The 17,255-nt window shown below is 55.7% G+C and overlaps 1 protein-coding gene across 10 annotated transcripts in view; it reads left to right on the top strand.

Moving 5' to 3' along the window:
- The window catches only part of CEP164 (centrosomal protein 164), a 63,473-nt gene that overhangs the window by 44,324 nt on the left and 1,894 nt on the right, over positions 1-17,255 (top strand). For 7 of the 10 annotated variants that reach the window (XM_038536027.1, XM_038536025.1, XM_038536020.1 and 4 more), the window contains 19 exons: positions 178-324; positions 1,889-2,026; positions 5,158-5,358; positions 7,298-7,429; positions 7,516-7,732; positions 8,709-8,786; positions 9,025-9,156; positions 9,478-9,600; positions 10,614-10,757; positions 11,209-11,292; positions 11,441-11,509; positions 11,850-12,025; positions 12,362-12,488; positions 12,768-12,835; positions 13,277-13,484; positions 14,248-14,355; positions 14,936-15,050; positions 15,484-15,831; positions 16,535-16,601. In XM_038536027.1, coding sequence (XP_038391955.1) covers positions 178-324; positions 1,889-2,026; positions 5,158-5,358; positions 7,298-7,429; positions 7,516-7,732; positions 8,709-8,786; positions 9,025-9,156; positions 9,478-9,600; positions 10,614-10,757; positions 11,209-11,292; positions 11,441-11,509; positions 11,850-12,025; positions 12,362-12,488; positions 12,768-12,835; positions 13,277-13,484; positions 14,248-14,355; positions 14,936-15,050; positions 15,484-15,831; positions 16,535-16,601 — 2,682 coding nt within the window. The remainder of the gene's footprint in view (positions 1-177; positions 325-1,888; positions 2,027-5,157; positions 5,359-7,297; positions 7,430-7,515; positions 7,733-8,708; positions 8,787-9,024; positions 9,157-9,477; positions 9,601-10,613; positions 10,758-11,208; positions 11,293-11,440; positions 11,510-11,849; positions 12,026-12,361; positions 12,489-12,767; positions 12,836-13,276; positions 13,485-14,247; positions 14,356-14,935; positions 15,051-15,483; positions 15,832-16,534; positions 16,602-17,255) is intronic. The other 3 variants (XM_038536026.1, XM_038536023.1, XM_038536024.1) reach the window with 2 other exon arrangements.

Genomic DNA, 17,255 nt, shown 5'->3' with positions numbered 1-17,255 from the left:
GGGGGTTTTCAGTGTGAACAGCTAGGGAAGAGGCAGGCGGGGAGAGTGAGGCCTGAGATAGGGATGTTTGGTTGGGGCTGATTCCCTTGCCCTCATCACCATTCTCTGATGGGTGCACCTGGAGCCTCTTGCCTGCTTACCTGGCCTTCACACAGTTGCTTCCTTCCTGCTCTCAAGGGAGGAGACTCCAAGCCCACCTGCTGCCCAGGAGAGGGGCAAGGAACAGCGCTCTGGGGCCACGGAGCTGGGCCCTGGGCAGGAAGAGGCCCAGGAGCTTGAGGAGCAGGTGGCAGCCAGCCCTGCCCCACCAGTCTCTCCAGAGCTGTAAGGGCCAATTATATGTGGGTCCCTGTCCTCCGTGGTGTGTGCATTGCTTTAGGGCCCACCACTCTTGGGGGGCCGGGGGATGCTCTGGCCCCTGCCCAGGGGTTGGAGTGGGGGGAGACCAAGCGTGCCCTTCATTCGGTGTGCCGCTTTGAGATCCCCAAGTGGGTCCCAAGTGGTGTGGTCACAGATTGAGGGTGGGGCTGGCTAGGTCCCTGGAGCTCCTGGTCAGGCCCTGAGGTATAAGGGTGGAGGTGACAGGGTACCTCCCTGGGCTAGCAGAAACCTGGTAATCATGTTTCCCCTTCTACGAAGCACTATTTTTTGCTTTCTTAGAAACATTTTTTTTTTTTTGAGGTATTTACACGAGAGTACATAAATCTGAACTGTACGAATTGGTGCACATTTACGCTCAGGTCAGATATAGAACATTTCTGTCCCTTCAGGAAGTTTCCTCATGCTGTTCTCCTCCCAGTCACCTGCCCCAGGTCACCACTCTTCTGTCTCATAGATTCATTTTCTAGTTCTCCAACGTGACATAAATGGAATTATATAGTCTCTGGTGTCTCTATCTTGGGCCTGGGTCCAGAGCTCATGTGCGTTGTTATAGCAGCACTATTAACACTTAGAGATCACTGAGCTTTCCTCCTCCCACTGTTCCCTTCCCTCTCCCCCTTTTACAGACGATGAGACTGAGGCTCACAGTGAAGGGGTTTGCCCAAGGTCACATCGCTGGTCGGTTGCATAACCAGCACGAGACTCTGGTCACTGGAGCCCTAGACTTCCTGCTCAGCCTGGAACCCCTGTTCCTTTTCTCTGCGTGGAGAGACAGGAGCCAGGGTGAAGCAGTTTTTCCTGCCTGTGAACCTAGTGCCACAGAAGGATTACAAGTCCATGGGATTCGAGGGAACCTGTAGAGACAGGAGAGACAGGTTCGCACCCTGGTTACTTACAGGCGGCGCCCCCCAGAGCTGGCAGGGTGCTTGGGCTCCTGACTCTGGTGCTCATCGTCGCCCTGCAGAGTGAAGTGGGGACGGCGCAGCCCCATGTTGAGGCAGCTCTGATGCTGAGGAATGACATGGCCTTCCCAAGTCTCCTTGGTGACTGTGGACACTGGGTCAGGGTACTTTCTATGAGGATGGGAGGCCTCTGGTTTCAGAGACTGGAGCCTCTGGGCAGAGGTGAGAGGGCTTTGTCCTGGCACCTCAGGGATAGAAGTGGGGCCGTGAGGCTCCTCCCCATCTCTCTTGGCTGGTGAGCCCCCTGACTTTGTGTTTCTTCTCCCAAACCAGTGAGGCTGCCCCTGCTGGGTCTCAGAGACACGTTCTTCAACCATACGCTCTCACTTTACAAGCGCACTTAGGGGAATATCTTCTGTTCCTTTCCTGAGTCTTTTTGGGCCCCCTAACTTCCTGTTACTCATCTTCACAGCTATGTTTCTGTGTGTCAGGAGGAGTAGCTCTGTGTGTCTTATTTGTATCCGTGGGATTTTAATTTATGGAGGTGACTGAGTGACAACACAGGCCAGTGCCATTCAGGAAGAATTTATTACCTACATTTCCAGAGAGAAGAGGGCATGCCCAGCCATGGCAGGCCACTTGGGGAAGGACCAGGGTGTGTCAGGAGACAGAAGAGTCAAGAAGGGAGAGCATGGCACAGAGCCTTTATTGGGGTTTCCGTGGGAAGGAATGGATGAGGCAGGGTAAGTGCCTTGAGTGAGTGTGGGATTGGATAGTTGGAATAATTTCGGTGGGCTTTGGGCTGTGGGGGTGGCCCTCCAGTTGCCTGGTACCCGGCCCTATGTGATTCTGTGTGAGTTTTAGAAGGACATGGTTCTGGTGTGGCCTCCCTGGAAGACTGGCTGGTTTGCATACAAAAGACACATTCTCTGTGGTCAGTAAGGGCTGGCCAGTCCTGGGACTGGCAGTCTCTCCTCCACCAGCAAACTTTTAAAGATGTCAAAACAGGGGATCCCTGGGTGGCTCAGCGGTTTAGCACCTGCCTTTGGCCCAGGGCATGATCCTGGAGTCCCAGGATCAATTCCCACATCGGGCTCCCTGCATGGAGCCTGCTTCTCCCTCTGCCTGTGTCTCTGACTCTCTGTCTCTGTCTCTGTCTCTCTCTCTCTCTCTCTCTGTGTCTCTCATGAATAAATACATAAAATCTAAAAAAAAATAATCAGGGATGCCTGGGTGGCTCAGGGGTTGAGCATCTGCCTTCAGCTTGGGGTATGATCCTGGGATCTGGGATGGAGTCCTGCATAGGGCTCCCTGCATGGAGCCTGCCTCTCCCTCTGCCTGTGTCTCTGTCTCTTTTTCTCTGTGTCTCTCATGAATAAATACATAAATCTTTAAAAAAAAATTAAAACCACCAGGCCAAATGTGAGAGTGGACAGGATCTCTTTGATTGCAATCCTAGTGGTGGTGCAGCCAGTTGAGAATGTCCTGAATGCCACCGCCTCCCTCTGCACTGTCCGCCCTCCCTGCTCCTTCGCTTCCTTGAAACTCCTTGATGGCCAGCCTGAAATGGTGATGCCTCTATAGAGCGTCCTCTTGGCCGCCGACTGTTGGAAACTGGGTCTCTCTGATGCTGACACCTGAGGAGTGGCCTCGAAATCAGACCTGCTTCTTCCTCTGGAGGCCTCATCCTCCCCGTTGTCTCCTCAATCAGCTGGGGCATCATTGACGGCCTGGGACCTAATCAGGGCATTTGGGATGCTGGAGCTCTAAAACAGGGACACGGAGAAGAGGAGGCCTGCTAGAAACCAGCCCCTCCTGCCTGTGTGCCAGGTGTATGGGCACGCTCACCGGTGCGTGTCGCCTGGGCACATGCTGCCATGCTGCCCAAGGCCCCGTCTTTCTGCAGCATCTGTCCCCCGGGCTCCACATAGCTACGCAGCCCACAGGGGAGAGAGACATTAAAAGGTACCATCTCAGGGAAAAAAAGATGTTTTCAGCCAAGGCTGGAAATGAGTTGGAGGGTTGATGAGGCGGAGAGCTACGAGGGGAGGCTCTTTCGGGGAGCGGGACTCTCAGAGGAGGTGGCGGCCTCATCTCTTACATCTGCATCAGTTGGGGCTGTGCCAGGGGACCTGAGGCAGAGCTGGCCTGGGAGGGGGGCAGAAAATGGGCTGAGAGCAGAAGAGAACTGAAGGCCTAGCTCATGGCTGTGTCCGATTGGGGTTAATGATTTTAGGAAAGAGGGAAGGGAGAAATCTTAATGGTATTTCAGAGACATCAGGAGCCTTTTGTGTCTTCCTTCTCTCGCTGGTCTCAAGGGGCCAAAATGGAATTCCAAAGCCCTTCTTTTCTTCTAATCTGATCCTGCCTCCTGCCTTCCATCTGCTGCGGTGAAGGAAAGGGGGTCCTGCGTCCCCAGCAGGAGCACTGGCTCCCTTCTTTGACTCTTGCCCCAGTGCTCCTTGATGGGGACTGTATCCACATGCTGCAGAGGCTGACGGGGCCAGTGTGCCTGGCCTCCTGCACCCAGGCATCGTCGGGGAAGGGTGGTGGTTGTGTGGCCATCTCTCATTTCTAATGTAAGATCAAAGGACCTGACCTAGGAATGCAAACATGCGCTGGCCTTAGGAGAGTTGCCCCGGGAGGCCAAGTACTTCATCCCGCTTATGTTCTCACGCCTCCAAATGTTCTTGGTTTTTCTCTGGGCCTTTCCTTCAAGAATGAGAATACAGGGATACCTGGGTAGCTCAGCAGTTGAGCGTCTGCTTTCAGCTCAGGTTGGGGTCCTGGGATAGAGTCCCACATTGGGCTCCCTGCGAGGAGCCTGCTTCTCCCTCTGCCTATATCTCTCAGGAATGAATAATTAATTAAAAAAAAAAAAAGAAGAATGAGAATACAAGGAACATAACATCCTTCATGACTTTATAGACATATTTTTTTTTTAAGATTTTATTTAGTCATGAGAGACAGAAAGAGAGAGAGGCAGAGACACAGGCAGAGGAGGAAGCAGGCTCCATGCAGGGAACCTGATGTGGGACTCGATCCTGGGACTCCAGGATCACGCCCTGGGCTGAAGGCGGCACTAAACCACTGGGCCACGCAGGGATCCCTATAGACATATTTGTAACAGTATCATTATTCCTTATCTCACCACCCACCTTATGGATCTAAGTTAGCAATGAATTTCTTTTATCTGTTAACATTGAGTTAACTCTAAGCAGATGCAAACATGGCATCATCAGGGAGAGATGGAGCGGTACATTGTTGCGCTCTTGGTACTGTCTTTGGCCAAGGGAGCCAGGCAGGTGACTACTCCCTTGACCTTACTGTTCTGGACCTCCATGGACCATTTTGGGTGTCAGGGTAGGAGACACACATGCTGCTTCTCCTGCTGGCTCCTAAACCTTGGCCTGTGTTCAGTTCGGGAGGCAGAGCCTCTGGGGATGCCCTGAGCTGCTGGTGTGAGCCTCAAGTAGCAGGCAGAGCCCTAGTGGGGAGACGGGAACAGGGCCATGAACCATCCTGGGGAGGAATCCTTTAAGGACAGAGCTTTAATCTCCCTGTTATTGCCAGCTCGTGAGCCACATCTTCAGGTTTTTACATTGCTCTACAGCCTACCCAGGTCCACCGAGCCTAATATGGGGTACCCTTCTCCTGCGGCTCTTGGGGCTTTAACCACAGTGGGGCTTGCCCTAGGAACCAATGCTCCCTGTATCTTTGAAGGGGTAACCCTCCTACTGGCCCTTGGGTGGCCTGATTTGCATATGTGATTCCTGACCGTGGGCCCTCCTTTAGGATTCGTGTGTGTTTTTCTGTATCTACATAAAAGATGAGATATTAAGTCTAATGAAACGCTGTCCCCCACCCTCGGTAGACAATCTACAGAGCCTGCAGCTCCCCCAGAGCAGGCTTCGCTGAAGGCCATGGAAGAGGCCATGGCCCAAGAACTGGAGCAAGACTGGAGGCGGCTTCTGGAATCGAAGCAAGAGAAGATGCAGCAGTTGCGGGAGAAGCTGTGGCAGGAGGAGGAAGAGGAGATCCTCCAGCTTCACCAGCAGAAAGAGAAGGCTCTCAGGTCCTACCCTTCCCCTTAGGCAAGCGGTCGGGCCTTGCAGTGACATGGGGAGCAGGGGGCACCCTACCCTTACCCCAGGGCCCTGTGGCCTCACTGAGACTCCTCCTTGGTGGTCTGTGCGGGGGAAATGGGCTCCCTGGTTTGTGTTTTTGGGAGTTGGGAGGCATAATAGTGGAGGTAGCGAAGTTTTTGAGAGATTAAAGTCCCTGTGCTTTATATTTGTTAATTGGTTTAGTCCTGAGAGTGGCTCCTATGCGGTGTTGCTACCAACCCCATCTTATAGGGTCTATAATACAGATGAAGAGGACTGAGGCTCAGAATGGCTAAGTGACCTGTCCTGAGGTGTCGAAGTTCATAAGCAGCAGAGTCTGATTAGCTTAGGCACTTGGTTCCTGGAGCCCATTTTCCTAACCACTGTGTTGTTTTCTTGGGAGTCAGGGCCCTTTTGGGACCCAGCGAGATTGGTAGGAACCACACAATCTAATGTGAGGTGCTGTTTCCCGGGACACAGAGGTTTCCATCTGGGTTCCTGCTCTTTGCATAGCTGACTGGGTGGCCCTTGATAAGTAAGACACTTAAGGCTAGGCTGGTCTGTGTGGATGAGATTGTGTGTACATGACGGCTATGGCCATCTCTACTGTGAAACTTCCACTTGGTAGAAATTTCTGGAAGCCACAGTTGAACTCATAGCAGGTACTTCTTGAACGGGAAGGCAGGCAGGGCCACCCTTAGTTTCTTTAAAGAAGAAGAGATTGAATTATTTGTGAGATGAAAAAGAGACTGTGGTAAGAATGAAGGACTTAACCTCTCAGGACCCTTCTAGCTCTGACATCCTGTGGTGCCGTGTGGAACATGGAGCCGTTGGACAAGGAGAAAGGATTTCTGGGGAATCCAGGAGGGAGGATTTTTATTTAACTCAAATTTTCTATTATAATGGAGGAGAGCAGTGGTGTAGGTGACTTGAAACAAGAAAATGACCCTAATTCTTTTTCGGCTTTGGAATTCACTAGGCAGCTTTTCAAAGACATTGTCTTCTGGATCATGTTTTTCTCAGGCTTGAATTCCCTGACTGCACAGCACATGGCCCCCAGTCATGTAGGGGCTGCATGGGCAGGGGGGTGTCTGCCTCAGATGAAATGGTTACTGTCGTTTGCCTGTAAATAAGATGTCCTTCATGGATTGTCAGCTCTTGCTCATAGTTTGGGGCTGGGTGATGTTGAGATTTCCCAAATATTTATGGAGCACTTAGTTCATGTCAGCTACTGTGTTCAACACCTCGGATATAACAGGCTTTAAGACATGATTCTTTCTCTGGAGGAGCTCCCAGACTTGTAAGGAAGGGAGACACGTGAAAGATGAATTGTGATGTATGGTACAGAGTGGCACGGGATAAGGAAGGGCAAAGGGAACATGTTGATCAGTGAACCCTGCAGGTCTTGGGAAGACTTCTCTGAGAGGAAGGAGCTGGGTGTTGAGTGGTGAATATCGTTTTGTCAAGTCAAAAACGGAATTCTAGGGAGAGGCTCCAGCACAAACGAGGGCCGAGGCACAAGGAGGTGTGTGGTGGGACTGAGAGGCGGTGGCTCCTCTGATGTGGCTGGAATGGTTGGTTAGGTGGGGAATGAGAGGACACAGCACCAGAGCCAGGTTGGAGTCAGACTGGATCTGTCCTTGAGTGAATGCCATGCCGAGGTGCAGCTATAGGCTGAGGGGAGCCTCTGGCAGAAAAGTTGTTCTGGGATCAAGCAGCCTGCCATCCTCTTGCTGCGGCAGAGAGCAGATAGTGTTCATGGTCCGCTCTTTACCCTGGAAGGTATTGTAGGGAGGCGGAAGGACCCAGATTTAGGAAGCTCCGCAGGCGAGCTACAGGTTTTTGGAGGCCCAGAGTCAGAGACAAGAGTGGTTTCTCTGACAAAGTTCCCTTTCTTTTCCGTCCCAGTTCCCTGAAGGAGCAGCTGCAGAAAGCCACCGAGGAAGAGGAGAGTCAGATGAGGGAGGAGGAGAGCCAGAGGCTGTCCCAGCTCCGGGCCCAGGTGCAGTCCAGTGCGGAGGCAGATGAGGGCCGACTCAGGTGAGCACGCACTGTGAGCCAGCCTGCCCCGTGGCGATGCCACTGGAGTGCACGGGTCTGTCCCATTCTGTCCGTCTGTCCATCAGGGCCGAGCAGGAGGCTTCCTTGCAGAAGCTGAGAGAAGAATTGGAGTCTCTCCAGAAGGCCGAGAGGGCCAGCTTGGAACAGAGGAGCAGACAGATGCTGGAGCAGCTCAAGGAAGAGATGGAGGCCTCGGAGAAGAGAGAGCAGGCTGCCTTGAACGCGGAGAAGGAGGCAGCTTTGCGGCAGCTCAGGGAGCAGCTGCAGGGGGAGAGGAAAGAAGTGAGCCAGCAGTGTGGGGCCTCCCGTCTGACATGCCCCTGGGCTAAGTGTGGAGGGGCTGGGTGCCAGGCTGTGTGGGGTGGGGGACCAGGCACAGAGGAGGTGTCTACATGGCTGGCACAGGAGATGGTAGACAGTGGGTGGGCCGACCGTCTGGGCCCACTGCTCTGCGTGGGCCTTGCTGTCCAGGGCAGGTGCTAGCCTGTCTGCATGGCACAGTGGAGGGTGTGGCAGGTGTCCAGGGCACTGACCAGGGCCAGCAGTGGCTGGGAGCTGTCAGTGGCAGGGAAGAGGTTGGAGGGGAAATGGCCTGTGGATTTGGGAAGCTTTTGCCACTGAAAGAACTTAGACCAGACCGGATGTCCTGCAAAAAAAGGTGCCCTGTCCCCATCCTGGGCCCTGAGGGGTAGCTACAATGACCTCTCATCTCTCTCCTGCTATAGAGAGATTGCACCCTTAGAGGGAAGTTTTCTCCTTTGCCTTTAAACCCTGTGCCTCCAATCCTGTTTCCTGACGGTCCTGTCTCTAGATAAGAGGCGGAAGTAAGGAACAGGCCACATGGAGATTTTTCTCTGGGTAATGGTGAGCTTCAGTGCTTAGAGAAGGAGAGATTCCACAAGGTTGGGGAGGGCACCCAGGGGCTCAAACAGATGGCACTGGACCTCCAGCCCTCACAGCCTTGGGCCCTAGTCATGGGCATGAGTGTGACCTGGTACCCATGGCCTAGCCTAGGGGCAGGGGGATGGGTGCGGTGACCTGAGACTTATGAAATGCCCCTCCACTCTGGCCTCAACTTGTTCATTTGCTAGTTGCAGACTTTAGGGACTGAGTTATTCTGGGGGGACAAAGATGTGCCTGTGGTTTCCCTTGGCCCTTTAGTTGGGAGAGAGTCTACATGGTCTTCCTTCCCTAGGGGCCCATGCCCGGCCAGCTTTCCCTGCCCTGCATCCCTCACAGGCTCCTTGTTGTTCCTCAGGCGGTGGCAGCCCTGGAGAGGGAGCACAGAGCCGAGCTGGACCGGCTCTCTTCCTCGCTGGAGGCCAAGCACAGAGAGGTGAGAGGCAGCCGGCCCTGGCCTGTAAGGCAGGGCCCGCCATCCTGGTGTTTGAGTCTGAGCCTCAAGGCCCCTTCACTGCTACCAGGCAAAAGAGCTTGACCCCATGCCTGCCCCTGGGGCAGGAGCCTTCCTCCCCCTGCAGCCCCATGAGGGTGGGCACTGGGCCCCTGGGAGGTGAGCCTCCAAGGTGGCTCTGCAGCGCCGAGTCACATCCCCTGTGCTGGGGCCTCCTCAGGTTGTCTCCAGCCTCCAGAAGAAGATAGAGGAAGCTCAGCAGAAAGAGGAGACCCAGCTGCAGGAGAGTCTCAGTTGGGCAGAGCAGAGGGCTCAGCAGAAGGTTCACCAGGTCCTCCAGTATGAGCAAGAGGTAAATGCTGGTGGACTCTTGCAGCTTCCTGTATCCCTGTCCTGGGCACTCCATCCTAGCCCAGGGGTCCCTGCTTTGCTTTGCATGGCTCAGCTGGGGCTAGAACTTCTCGTTGCATTTTTATGCCTCCATTCCCTTGGGGCCAGGTGCTTCTCCATCCTGGCACCCCTGTGCATGAGTGGGGTGTGGTGTGCGTCTGTCACTTGTCATGCTCATGTGATGTGTGCGGGTGGGGGGGCACCAGGGCGGGTGTGTACTCTGCCTTCAGGGGCTGGTCCCCCCTTAGGCCGGTGTGTCACATCCCTGCCGCCTACCCTGCAGCTCAGTGGCCTCCTGCGGGAGAAGCGCCAGGAGGTGGAGAGGGAACACGAGAGGAAGCTGGACAAGATGAAGGAGGAGCACCAGCAGGTGGTGGCTGAAGCCAGAGAGCAGTACGAAGCTGAGGTGACTTGCCCCTTCCCCGGTGCACAAACGCACCCATCCCGCAGTCCCTGGCAGCTGACTGGCGCCTGGCAGTGATGCTGTCCCAATCACCTGCTTACTGCTGCAGCGGAGGAGTGTCTCCCCCATAGCAGGCAGGCTCCTTCCCTCCCCGAGCGGCGGCGGCTTACAGATACTGAGCTTGTACCCTGTGCCCACGTTCTTCTCAGCCCTGATGTTCACGAACTTGTTTAGTGCCCTCAGCACCCCGAGAAGGTGAGGGCTAGAGTGACCTCCAGCTTGAAAAGGAAACAGACCTAGCAGTGTGAGCCCCTTTCCCAAATGCACCAGGCTAGTAAGTCGAGGAGCTGAGATTCAAGCCCTGACGGTCTCCTTCCAAGGCCTTTAGCTTTAACCACCCAACACCATGCCATTGGGGTTAATCAGAATTCTAGGACACCAAGAAATAGCCTGGCAAGAGCCACACACTACTTAGAGCTGATCTGCCCATGTTCCCCCTTCACCCATAGGTGAAGGTCTACCCACGCCGGTGTGGCTGGCTCCCACTGCAGGTGAACAGGGGTGGCGGTGGGGCCTGAGGTTGGCTTACAGCTGGGCCTCTGCCTGGGATTTCGAGGCTGCTGTTTCTGTAACTGGACCCCGTAACCCAACCTCTCCATATGGTCTTTCCCATGCAGAAATAGCTGACCCATGATAAAATGTAGTTCCCTTCCCAAACCGAATCTGACCTCGCTGAAGAGCAAGTGATAATTTTTTAATGAGTGCTCTTCCCTGGAGGAAGGAAGCTGGACCCAGTAGACAGCAGGAGGGGCCGATCCCACAGGGGGTTTCTCATGGCATCCGACCAGTGCCTGTGTCAGTGGCAGAGAGGGGCGCAAGTTTTCTAGGGCCTAGAAAGCTCCTCTTCTCGAAGGGCTGGCCCTACGGAGCCGCTGGGGTCCCCTGCCTTACTGACCCGGAGCCACAGGCCTGAAGGCCTCTGCAGTTTCCCACCAGCGGCCTCCCCTTCTGGGCAGGAGAGGAAGCAGCGGACAGAACTCCTGGGCCACCTGACCAGGGAGCTGGAGCGCCTGCGAAAGTCACACGAGCGAGAATTGGAGGCTGTGAGGCAGACACAGGACAGGCAGCTTGAGGACTTGCGGCGTCGGCACCGGGAGCAGGTCAGGGCTCCGGGCGATCGGGGGGCCCAGGGAGGAGGAATGGACAGGTGTTGGGGGCCGGCAGCCGTGGCAGCAGCAGATTGGAGCCTTGATAGCTGCAGGTGTGGGGTGTCGCTCGCTGGCCATCCCCCAGCCAGGACACATGTGCTCCTTTGTTTTCTGGGCCAGGGAGCATCCCCCAGATTAGAGGAGCGCAGTCCCCCCGCCCTGCCCAGGGCCCTGGGGTTAGCACCTTTGCCTCTCTTTGCCCTGAGGGGAAGACACAAGGTGTGATACTTTCCAGGGAGCCTGCAAGGGCAAGTGGAAGAAGGCCTGAGCCTTGCATGGGGGTGTGTGGTATGGAAGGGTAGGGTGGGTAGGGTGGGTCAGGACCCCCGCCCCACCATGCCCTTAGCTGACGCCTTGCACTCTTTCCACACTTATATCTCTCGCGCTGCCTATTTCTGTGCAGGAAAGGAAACTCCAAGATTTGGAGGTGGAACTTGAAACCAGAACCAAAGATGTCAAGGCCAAATTGGCTCAGCTGGATCTCCAGGTGAGAGTGGACGTGGAGGGTGGGATCTCCAGGTGCCGTTGACCTTGGAGTCGCAGCTCCCTAGGGGAGCACAGGTCCTCCTGCCCTTTAGACCCGGGGCGCCTGGAGATGGCCAAGGGCCCCACTTCTATCCCCCACCTGCCCACAGGAGGAGACTGCCCGAAGGGAGCAGCAGCAGCTCCTTGATGTGCAGAGGCAGGTTGCGCTGAAGAGCCAGGTGTGCCGGCCTCCCCTGTGCTATCTTTCCTCATTCCTGTCACCCTCCCTGCCCCTCTCCCCATAGCATCCCGCCTTTGGCTCACCTGATCTGCTGCGAGCACTAGGGTTCCCAACTACATTGGCGGTATCCCACGGGTAGCAGGGCCCTCTGGCTGGAGCCCAGCTGAGATCCCCAGGGGGTGGGGCTGTGGAGGGTAGGCAGAGCCTGCATGCTTCCTGACCTCGGCGCAGGGACTGCAGTGTCGTTGAGGTCCACCCTCTTTCCTCGGCTGTTCAGGCTTCCCTGTCCTACTTCCCGCCTTTGTCCCACATGTCTCCGGGTGCTTCTCTCCCACCAGGAGGCCACGGCCAACCATCAGCACTTGGATGAGGCAAAGAAGGAGCACACCCACCTGTTGGAGTCTAACCAACAGCTCCGGAAACTTCTTGATGAACTTCGGGCCCACAAATTGGAGCTGGAGTCCCAGGTAGATGCGCTGCAGACCCAGAGTCAGAGGCTGCAGAAGCAAGTCAGGTATGTGAGCACTTGGACTCTCCTGCTGCCTCCTGCCTGCTGTCTGACACACTCGGGTGGGCAGAGGTGGAACTAGGCAGAGGGGCCTTGCTGCATTTTGTAGGGAGTAAGGGGTAAGAGGCTGTGAACACCTAGGGGTCCCTGGTTCTACTGGTCATGCCTCAGCCCTGCCCCAGCGGCTTTGATGGATGTGAAGGGATGGAGGTGGGCCTGCTGTCTCCCTAAGACCAGGACTTGAAGGCCCCCCCACCCAGCAGTCATGACTGCTGCCTGCCCTGCTGCATCATATGACCCTGCCTCCCCCACCCCATCCCCCACTCCCATTTCCAATCACAGCGACCTGGAGGCTGAAGCCCAGAGGAAGCAGGACATACTGAAAGAGCTGGCAGCTAAGGAGAGTAACGCTTCTGCACAGTGTGAGCTGGATCTTCACATTGAGGACCTGAGGAAATCCTTTGGGATAGTGAGTTTTCTGTGCCTTGGAAGGGACAGTTTGGTGGGTCTGGGGCAGGGCTCTAGGAGGGGTCCCAGCTCTGCTTTATCTATGACCTTGACCTTAGCTTCCTGTCCTTAATATTCCCAGTCTTCCATCTCCGTCAGTCAAAAAATACTGGTGAGTGAATAGCGCCCAGCAGCCCCCAGAGCCATTACCTGTTTAGGCCCCTGGTAGGAGCTTTGGGGGGTCCTTTGAACCTGCAGTGTATCTGATATTCAGTGGGTCTTTTCTACTGTATGTCCTTAGAACCAGACCAAAGAGGTATCCTCTATTCTCTCCCAGAGCAAGGAGGAGACCAACTTGTCCTTGGACAGGTGAGTTCTGATACCTTAGTTTGGATCCAGGGTTCCATGGAGGGGTGAGTTCCCTTCAGGGTGAAGTGAAATGAGTTGACTGCGATCGCCAGTGGGGCTTGGTTTGGGGACGAGGACCTGAGGGACACAGAGAATTTCTTTGGCAAGCCAAGAAGGTGCCCGTTATGACCACTGATCCAGCATGCTGGGATCTGCTACCCTCTGGTTGAGGATCAGGCTGGTGGGAGTGTGTGGCCCTCTGTCTGGAAGCCCTTTAGAGGCAGGGTGGGAGGACTGTGCAGGGTGCCGCGCAGTAGAGTGTGAACACCAGCAATATTCAGCCCAGCATCGTTGTGTGTGCTCAGGATGGGCCTCGGTCAGGGCAGCGCTCAGGGGACCCACAGCAGGAGGTTCTCAGAGTGTCTTTTCCCTTCCCACCCCTCCTGCCCTGGCCACCCACAGTGTCCGACACTACCTCTCTGCTGAGGGCATAGCGCTCCGTAGTGCCAAGGAGTTCCTGGTGCAGCAGACACACTCCATGCAGAGGCGGCAGACGGCCCTGAAGGCCGCCCAGGAGCACTGGCGCCAGGAGCTGGCCAGTGCTCAGGAGGCCACCCAGGATCCCCCAAGCGCCAAGGCCCTGGAAGATGTGCGCAAGGACCTGGAGGAGGTCAGGAGCCTGGAGGAGAGCCTGCCTCCCTCACGGTGGGGGGACCTGGGGGATGCTGGGCAGGTGACGCGGGTTATCTGTGTCCGTGAGGATGAAAGTGCCTTACGAGTCAGGCACAGGTGCAGAGCGCTTTCTTCAGCGCTTGATCATTTGATCCTCATGATAACCACGGATGATGTACAAGGCAGGGGTGTTACTCTGGCTTTCTAGGAGAGAAGTACAAGGGAGGATTTAAAAATTTCCCATCCAGTGTTTTGCATGTCCTTTCCATCACACTGAAGACTTGGTTCATAAGTGAATCCTCTGAGCACACTGGGCGCCAGGCTGACATGCTTTTCTGATCACCTGATTTCCAGTGAAAAGGCAGAGACCTAGTGCTGCCTTCTGAGGGTCTTGGTGGAGCCTGCTCCCTTAGAATTCTGTTGGCGCTCAGAGCTGGCACAGGGGAGGCTTCCCAGAGGCATCGGCCTGCCACCCTCAGGCCCTCCCTGCTTTGCTGAATGCTGAGAGTGCAGGGAGCGGGAGCACTGACATGATAACCCTGCACTGAGAGCAACCCGTGGAGAGTGTTAGGTACAGGCCCGGGCGGAGCATCTCTCTACCTCCTCCAATCCGTACGACCCTAGAAGACTAGTATTTCTTTTCTGCAGATGACAGTCTAGACTGAGAGGTCATTTGCACAGACTCACCTGGCTAATGACATGCAGCGCTGGGGCTCCAGGATCTGTGCTTAGCACCCCCCCTCCCATCTCTCTGGCTGCAGGAGACCAGGCATCTGGACGAGATGAGGTCAGCCATGCAGAAAGGCCACGACCTGCTGAGGAAGAAGGAGGAGAAGCTCATTCAGCTGGAGTCCTCTCTTCAGGAAGAGGTGCGACGTGGTGGCTCCGGCCCCCCGCTTCTATTCCTGGGATGCAGTTGGGTTCTTTGGTCCCATGGAGTGGGGAGCTGGGCCTCTGGGGCTCCTGGGCTGGTGATGTGGCAGTGGCTTTGGCCTTGAAGTTTCTGACTACATCTGTGGGTTTGCATATCTGTGCGAAGTGGTTGAGCAGACCTGGAGCCTCTTGCTGTGGGTTCTTGAGAGGCGCTGGCCCCTGCCCAGCCCCTGCCTGGCCCCTGAGGAGAGCTGTGCCTGGGGGGTTTGGAATGGACAGACCTAGGCTTCCCTGGGGCCTTGTCCCCTGATGCCGGAGGTGTGGGTGTGGTTGGAGGAAAGCCCAGGTGGAGAGACCCTGCAGCGGGGAAGGGGCCCTGGTTCTGGGGCCCTGCTGCCTGTGTTTTGGGCCTATGGTGCCCCCTAGCCCTGCCTCCCTTCCCCCATGCCGTAAGGCAGCCAGTATGGTGTCCCTCTTCCTGAACTTTGGGTCCCAGAGAGTGCCCACCCATTGCAAGGACTGCGGGGAGAACGCACTGGGCAGGCACCAGTACTGACTGCTGCTTGTACCCCTCAGGCTTCAGAAGAGGACATTCTGAGAGGAGCCCCCACCAAGAAGGTGGTGACTTTTGACCTCAGCGACATGGAAGACATGAGTAGCACCAGCTCTGAGGCCTGCTCCCTGCCTCACAGTGAGTGTCAGTGGCTGCAGGGGGTGGGCCACAGTACCCACCGAGAGGGAGGAGTGTGGGGAGGGGCAGCCCCCCTTCTTCAGCCCTGCATGGGTACGCCTCTGGGAGCCAGCATCTGGAGCAGGTACTCAGTAATGCTCGGAAGGAGTGACCCAGCACACAGGGACCACATGAATGTGCACAGACCTTCCAGTGCCTTCTGGGACATGTTCTCCCTCTGCCGCTCTGGTCTGCAGAGGACGTCTCCTCCTCCTTCCTTGCTGCTCTCTGGAGAGGCTTTTTCCCTGGGCCAGCTTCTGGTCTGCGCTATCTGGAATTCAGAAGCCCTGCCATCCCTGTGACTTCCGTCAGCTGAGGGGCTGTGGTCCTGCAGACCAGGGAGGGGCAACCAGTAGGGTGCCCGGGGCCCTGAAGCCTAGTCCTTTCCTTTCAGTCAACCTGACCACCAGTGCCACCTTCCCCAACGAGTTCCACTATTTGAGCAATTCCCTGCATCAGATCAGCAGCCAACTGAATGGTGTCCTCAGCATGCTGGGCAGTCTCAACCCGCAGCTGCCACCACCGCTCTTCACTGCTACACCGGTGCACACCCTGGCCCGGGACCCCAGGAGTGCCCCCACGCCCACCTGCCCCTCCCTGGCCCGGGTCTCAGCCTCACCACTGGGTAGGCCTACATCCACCCAGTGGGCCTGGGACCCCAGGTTGGGCCCCAGGCTCTCCTCCTCTGTGACTCAGACAGTGGACGACTTCCTGGTGGAGAAGTGGCGCAAGTATTTTCCAAGTAAGCCTCCCTCTTATTGCCCCTGGCTTGGGCAAGGTCCATCCCATTATGGGAAGACGACTTGCTGGTTTCCCTGTAACCATGGGCTCCGTGGGTCTACAGTTTACCTGGAGCTTGGGCTGATTGGAGCCTTTCTGATGTGATCCAGAGCTTAGCAGAACCTGAAAGGTCATCCCTGTCATCACTACCATCTTGTGCTTTGTGTGAGGGGCCAGGCATGAGTCCTTCTAATAAGCCTCTGAGGTAGTGACATTTATCCCCACCCTACAGACGAGAAAACTGACTCAGAGAGGTTAAGAGATATGCCCCAGGGTTTCCAGAGAATAAGTAACACACTGGGTTCTGAGCTCCCTGTCTCCGTGACTTCAAGATTCTGCTTATAACCCCTCGGCCATATAGCTTTGCCCTGCCTCTGGGCGAGAAGGCCTCACCTGGTCTCTTAAGTCCTGCTGAAGAATGCAAAAAGCCATAAAAACATAGTTATTTGGGGGGAAAATTTACATATCTTTTTTGTGAATCCTAAAAGAAAAGTAGCTTCAATTTTAGAAGTAAATAGGACAAATTCCTGTCTCTCATTTGTGTCTCACATCCAACCACTGAAACATTCCCTGTTGCTGGTATCTCCGGGAGGTGGGAGGGGCGCAGATGGGTTTGGGCTGGCTTCCACCGCCCGTTTCTGGACAATTGCCTCCCACTTTTCCAGCTGGAGTTCCACTCCTCAGCAGCAACCCTGCCCCACTGGAGAACAGGCTGGGTTATGTGTCTGCCAGGTAAGCCTCACTGTGGGCTCAGGGTGGGAACCACACAGCCCTGTCACTTTCCTGCACCTCCTGGACAGGTGGCACCTCCCAGGGGAGAACTCTGGTCACGTTGCCCAGAGAGCTGGGATAGGCTCCCTGGCCACAAAGTTGCCTGGGTCTGAGGTGCCTCTGTGATCAAAACCCAGTCCACCGCGACCCCAGTGGCAGCTGGTCTCACCTGGCCTACCTGTATGGGGAAGGTGCCTGGTAGCACCTGCAGGGAGAGATGGACCCCTCCTGCCCTTGAGCATGGCTTTTGTCTTTGCCATTAAGCTCATTGTCTGCTTTGTAGGTTCCCTTCTTCTCCAGGTCCTGCTGAGCAACATCTGGAGTGAGAGGGGCACCCTGTGGGAGAGACAGATGGGCAATTATTTAAACCTGTTATTAATTTCCCATTCATCTTCTTCCTTGCCATATTATCCCCTGCCTACCCCCACTCCCTCACAGGCCCCCTGCCATAAGCACCCCCACTTACCCTTTGACCCACTGGGGAGCTGATGCTAGGCAGGTATTTGAGTCAACAGAGGGGAAAGCTTTCGCTAATCGGCTGGGCTGGGACCAGGCAGATGTGGGAGGGCTGATGCCAGGAGTGTCCACCCAAGGGAGGGGCAGAGGGGTCCACCA

The sequence above is a fragment of the Canis lupus genome, chromosome 5, assembly GCF_011100685.1.
Source record: "Canis lupus familiaris isolate Mischka breed German Shepherd chromosome 5, alternate assembly UU_Cfam_GSD_1.0, whole genome shotgun sequence".
In the NCBI taxonomy this organism is placed as follows: domain Eukaryota; kingdom Metazoa; phylum Chordata; class Mammalia; order Carnivora; family Canidae; genus Canis; species Canis lupus.
This window is presented reverse-complemented; position numbering and strand designations above follow the sequence as displayed.